Source organism: Aplysia californica, unplaced genomic scaffold (genome assembly GCF_000002075.1).
Source record: "Aplysia californica isolate F4 #8 unplaced genomic scaffold, AplCal3.0 scaffold01149, whole genome shotgun sequence".
NCBI classification, from domain to species: Eukaryota; Metazoa; Mollusca; class Gastropoda; order Aplysiida; family Aplysiidae; genus Aplysia; species Aplysia californica.
Window position 1 is genome coordinate 25,330 of NW_004798419.1, and position 6,000 is coordinate 31,329.

General features: G+C 34.9%; 1 protein-coding gene across 3 annotated transcripts in view; it reads left to right on the plus strand.

Moving 5' to 3' along the window:
- Positions 1-6,000, plus strand: part of LOC101852447 (5'-3' exonuclease PLD3) — a 33,479-nt gene that overhangs the window by 4,351 nt on the left and 23,128 nt on the right. For all 3 annotated transcript variants that reach the window (XM_005111913.3, XM_035973340.1, XM_005111912.3), the window contains one exon: positions 4,986-5,108. In XM_005111913.3, coding sequence (XP_005111970.1) covers positions 4,993-5,108 — 116 coding nt within the window. In that variant the 5' untranslated portion in view covers positions 4,986-4,992. The remainder of the gene's footprint in view (positions 1-4,985; positions 5,109-6,000) is intronic.

A 6,000-nucleotide genomic window follows, 5' to 3' on the forward strand; every position in this document is an offset into this window, starting at 1 on the left:
AATGAGCATTTGCCAAAAGGTGGGATACCTGGGTGTGACAAATGAGGTCCAAAATCAACTTTATGTAATAATTCTTTAATCACCCATATTATATAGCCTAATGATTGCTCTTTCAGACTCAGTAACTGCCAAAGCTGTATATGCAAGGGTCTTGGTGTAATTCTGACTTGAATGACGGAAATAGCAAAAAGTTCGTTCATAACAATGATGACACAAATTTATGAATACTCAAAGTTCCTTTCTTCAGCTAGGCTGATGTTATATTTTGAGACATAGCAAATAACTTCCAAAACTACATAGAATTGACAATTTATAAAAATCTTTATTAATTTTTGATAAAATTACTTTTTTGTGTCATAATAGTTATGAACGAACAATAAGTGACCAAAATACTATCAATTATATCAAGTTTCATCGACTAGAATTGTCTAAAATAACACTCAATTGACTAATTATAGTCAAGTGATAAATGAAAGACCATTAAACAGCTATTTTTAAACGCAGACTGGTCTTAGGGCATATTATGCATAAATTTAAAGTTCGTTCATAACCATTATGACACACTGTTTCGTTCATAACTATTATGACAAATTTTACTTTTGGCCCCTAAAATTTACTTATACTGTTCTGTCTTTCACATAAAACGGTTTTCATTTATGAGGCTTTCCTTAAAATGATAGATTCCTCTATGTAGGGAGAATTCAAAGTTTATATTTCCTGAAAAACCCTTAGAATACCTTTAAAATGGTTCGTTCATAACAATTATGACAAACTTCAATTTTGACCTAAAAATTTACTCATTTTGATCTGTCATTCATTTTTTTAAACTTTTATTAAATGAAACTCTCCTCATAATATGTATCTCTGTACATGTTTTTAAAGTTTGTTAACACTGAAAAGCCCTCAAAATATATAAAATGGACTATAAATAGTTCGTTCATAACCATTACTACAAAAGTATAATACTAATTAAAATCCACACCCATACACTTATGATAAAAATAAAAATATCAGAATGTATGCAAGGTCTATTCTGTCCTTTAGTTGGGTTAAAATTAAAAATACACCCCAAAACAACTGTAAATTACATGGAATTAGGTTTCGTTCATAACCGTTATGACACACTGTTTCGTTCATAACTATTATGACAAATTTTACTTTGGGCCCAAAAAATTAACTTATTGTTCTGTCATTCACATAAAATTGTTTTAATTTATGAGACTCTCCTCAAAATAAGTTATATGTTGGAAGAATTCAAAGTTTAATCACTGAAAAACCCTTAGAATACCTTTAATTGTTCGTTCATAACTATTATGACAAACTTCAGTTTTGACCTAAAAATTAACATTTTGACCTGTCATTTACTTTAAAATTTCATATTAAATGAAAGTTTCCTCATAATATGTATCTGTGTACATGTTTTTAATGTTTATCAACTCTGTAAAGCCCTCAGAGTACAATATGTAGTTCGTTCATAACCATTACTACAAAAGTAAAATACTAATTAAAATCCAGACCCATACACTTATCATAAAAATCAAAATATCAGAATATAAGCAAGGTCTGATACATCCTCAAGTTGGGTTAAAATTAAAAATACATCCCAAAACAACTGTAAATTACATGGAATAAGGTTTCGTTCATAATCATTATGACACACTGTCACGTTCATAACATGATGACAATCCATTATGACAAGCATATTTTTGCCTCTCCTTCGCTTCTCTTTTGAGTCATCAGCACGATACTCTTCCATGTTCATTCCACCATGTAAAAGGATGTTGTGAAACAGTGGGAAGTCCCTCACATGATATTTTGCGGAAATATCATAAAGTGTTTGTTCATAACATCATTATGACAAACCTGGATTATCTCAATCAAAGTCATATTTAAGCAAAACCATGCGATGGAGTGGAAAATTACCCTTCTGATGGATCAATGTCAAACCAATATTTAATACCGGTCATTTCCCGGGATGATATGTTTAACGATTTGGGTTTTCTAGACCTTGGAAAGTCTGATGATGTAATTATGACACGAGTTATGAACGAACTTATAAATTTTACTCAGCAATAACATCATTAATATAAAAAAATAAAACCCTTTTAATGGACACACGCTGTTATGATGGTGTATACAAACTATTTTCAATGTTTGAATGCACTACTGTTTGATAGTTTAAGATTAACAATATTCTGTATTTAACATACAATTACGTGTGCACTCAGGATGAGTAAAAAATGCCCTATTTTTAGTACTATTATCTTTCTATGTAGAGATATAAGATGCACACATCAATCCACTTGCTCATGCAGCTTGACCAACTTATTTCCTTGCCATATGCATAAAGTTTTCAGAAGAAAACATATTTTACCATGAGTAGTGGTTGATTAAAAAAGTCCTCATGCAAACACCCCCACCTTTTGGCAAAAGCTCAAATATATATCATATTATATTCCTCCCATTCACATAGAGATTTTTGTAAGGCAAAGGGTCATTTCACTGTTTAAAAGAGGCCTGGTGACATATGTGTCCCTACCGGTCAATATCAGTCACATATGAAGGAAATTTGAAAACTGAGTTAACATTATTTTCAAAAACTATCTCCTTTTCTCTACAATTTAAAACAAGAATGAAGTAAATATGACCATATTTGAAGAAAATGCAGAACTTTTAATTGTGCGAGGTGAGAAAACACGAAAGGGAGAAAATGGCCTTCGAAGTTGAGCAATATGTTTCCTTAGCAATGAGGGCTCTTAGAATTGAGGTAGAGACTTGAAATTTAGCAGTTATCTTGGCAATGTGACAGCAAGGTAGCATACTGAAGTAGAAAACTATTCATTACAGAGAAAAAAACTTATGGACAAAACATTTTCACGAGAATGGACTTCACATGAAATGCAACAAAATATTAGCATATTAATACAAGGTATCAGATACTAAATTTTCAAAATAGCTGTATGTCAAATTCATCTGTTTCATATGAAAGGCCTGTGTCTCCTGAGAATTTTGGTACCATACTTTTACCTCTAAGTCAATATTTAAGAGAGTGGCAGCTGTTTCAATTTAACATAATCAAATTTTTGCTGAAGTCATTAACTGGCTGCAACCCCATGTTTGACTGATAATAAAAGAGTACCAAGGAACCAAACATCTCTACATTAACAGAGTACAATCATTATGACAAAGAAATGAAGCCTAATTTTTTTCAGACTGTGAGATCATTACAAATAAGTATTTTATTGCCTCAAACACGATGATCTGTCGTTATTTCAATAAAAACACCGAGCGTTGTCTCGGCCAGTGCCGCACCAGCCATCGTGGGGAGCGAGCGGCTAAATGCTGTAGTGTGCTGAGTGCTCCCGGTAGTTTCAGGGAAGGATTCGTGCAAAATAATTCCAAGTCGATGACTTTATATCTAATCTAATAGAAAAAGAGCTGTTCTTTCTATTGGTACTTTTTTTTCAGCCGGTATTTTACACTTTTCGGGTTAAAAATGATCTGTGAAAGCTTAGACGCTTTTTTTTTCAAGGTTTCTATCCAAACGCCAAAGGCCAAAAATAGTAACCACGGGAAACCACGTTTAAAAGATGTATAGTTCTCCGTCGATGAAAAGACAGTATTTAATCATCAATCTGTGTGCAAAGCATTCAAATGCATGGGTGTCAATTTTGAACCGACCCTCCTTGCCTTCCGACCACGAGGGGCTTCCCTTTCCAGGGCGATTCTCCAGCTCATACTCGGATTATAATATACAAATAACTTACACAGTTGTAAAGAAGGAAATCTGAACTTTTTCAGAGTGGTCAGTATTTGGTGTTTATAGAAAAAGAGCAAAGAAACAGATATCTGAATTACCCCCATTTTACCGAAACCACTCACTCGGAAGGCAGCGAGTCGGTTTACGTGCAGTGTTTGCACTACCTAACATTGCAATAGCATCATAAACACACGAGAGCACTCAAACGCACGCACACACACTCAAATGCACACACACACAACACACACAGGCACATACACACTCATACAAACACACCAACACACATACACATAGACCGCCTCGCTGGCCTCTTGGTAAAGAGTCCGCTTTGAGAGATTTAGAGGAAGGTTAATTAATCTTTTAAAAGCACTAAAACACAAGAAAAACCAATTTTTAAGTCAGCCAAAGTGTAAGACTGAAAGATCAACAGACGATAACAGCTAGCAGGGCACGCCCACACAGTCAGCTGTTTAAGTAAACAAGCTTGAAGTGAGCCAGAAGTCATCGTTTTTACTCCATTTACCAATCAGAGTAGTCTACATTTCAGACCATTCATGCTCGAAAGGGGGTCAAAATCTTTTTTAAAAGTTGCGAATGAAGAACATTGAAGCAAAGATACTCCAATATGGAGTATCTTTGGTTGAAGCAAAGGTGGCACTGAGGTAATGGTTCTAAAAATAATCTCACAGCTACACACTAGCAAGGTCCAAATTCCTTTATCTCGTCACCCAGGCTCACAACAAACCACACTTGCCTCCAAAATAAATCAAAATAAAATATTTATAGTTGATTAGAATTTATTCTTATCTTATATGAAGCTCAAGACATCAAACTTTCAACCAAAAAACAAAAATTTCATGGAAAGTCACTTTTTTGTCTTTCGAGCTTCTTAGTTCATAATAGCATACTGCGTCTTACGACTGATATTGAGCGGGGCAGACAGATACATGCATCCTTGCCTGACTCCACCTTTAATCTGCATATTTGCTGCTCTCCCCCTCAATAATTCTTTCAGCACAATCTGTTTGTCCCGGTACAAATATTATTATTCCAATGATATTAAAATTCCTCTTCCATCAGCTCTTCTAAAATCTTATTTTACAACTGTATCAAAAGCCTTTAAATAATCAATGAAGCATGAAACAGATCTTTGTGTGTTTCAGATTAAGACAAGATAATGGTGAAGACTTTTATATTGAAAATGGTTTTTCACTTTCTCTTTCAGTCATAAAATGTTAGCAGCAAAGGTCTCGACAAGCACATGGTTTGTCCTGCTACTATGGTGTGCCAGTACGATCATACATGCGCAAGAACAAAGACTCAATGTGAAATGCATGGATCAGTGCACGTAAGTAATGATAATAATATTAATAAATAGGATTTGTATAGTGCATGTCCACGCTTGACTGCAAGCTTTATCATACTTTATGCACTTTACACTATATAAATATTTTTACCCCAGCAGACCATAGACCACTCAAAAACATTCTCAGCTTCCCAAGAAGCATACAGTGCAAACAGCTGATTAAGCGCTCAAACACTCTAACAAAGTACAAATGAAAGGAGTGATGGCGTGTACAGGCCCATTATTTTACACAGATTTATAAGAAGTGATGGCGTGTACAAGCCCATTATTTTACACAGATTTATAAGGAGTGATGGCGTGTACAGGCCCATTATTTTACACAGAGATTTATAAGGAGTGATGGCATGTACAGGCCCATTATTTTACACAGAGATTTATAAGGGGTGATGGCGCGTACAGGCCCGTATTTTACACAGAGATTTATAAGGGGTGATGGCGCGTACAGGCCCGTATTTTACACAGAGATAAAGGAGTGATGGTGTGTGTGTACAGGCCCATAGTTTACAAAGGGATAAAGGAGTGATCGCGTGTGCAGGTCCATATTTTACTCAGGGATGTCTGGGTTTTCTCCCTCCAACATGCTGTAACTACACTTGCCTCCCTCTCTTTCTGCAGCTATTCATTATATTGTGACCTTTTAACTTGCTTCTGTCTGTACATTTCACCATCATGTAAAAGATGCTTAAGGTGTAGACATTAATTATATATATATAATTAGCCGATAGCCACCTGGGACATGGGTGGTTTTCATATTAGGGCCACTCCATGAAAAATGAAACTGCAGCAGTGACACACTTAGCAGAGCGATGACATGCTAAAAACATTCTAAGCTTTCTTTCTTTTTTTCTTTTTAGGTGTTAGAGGCAACCTTCAT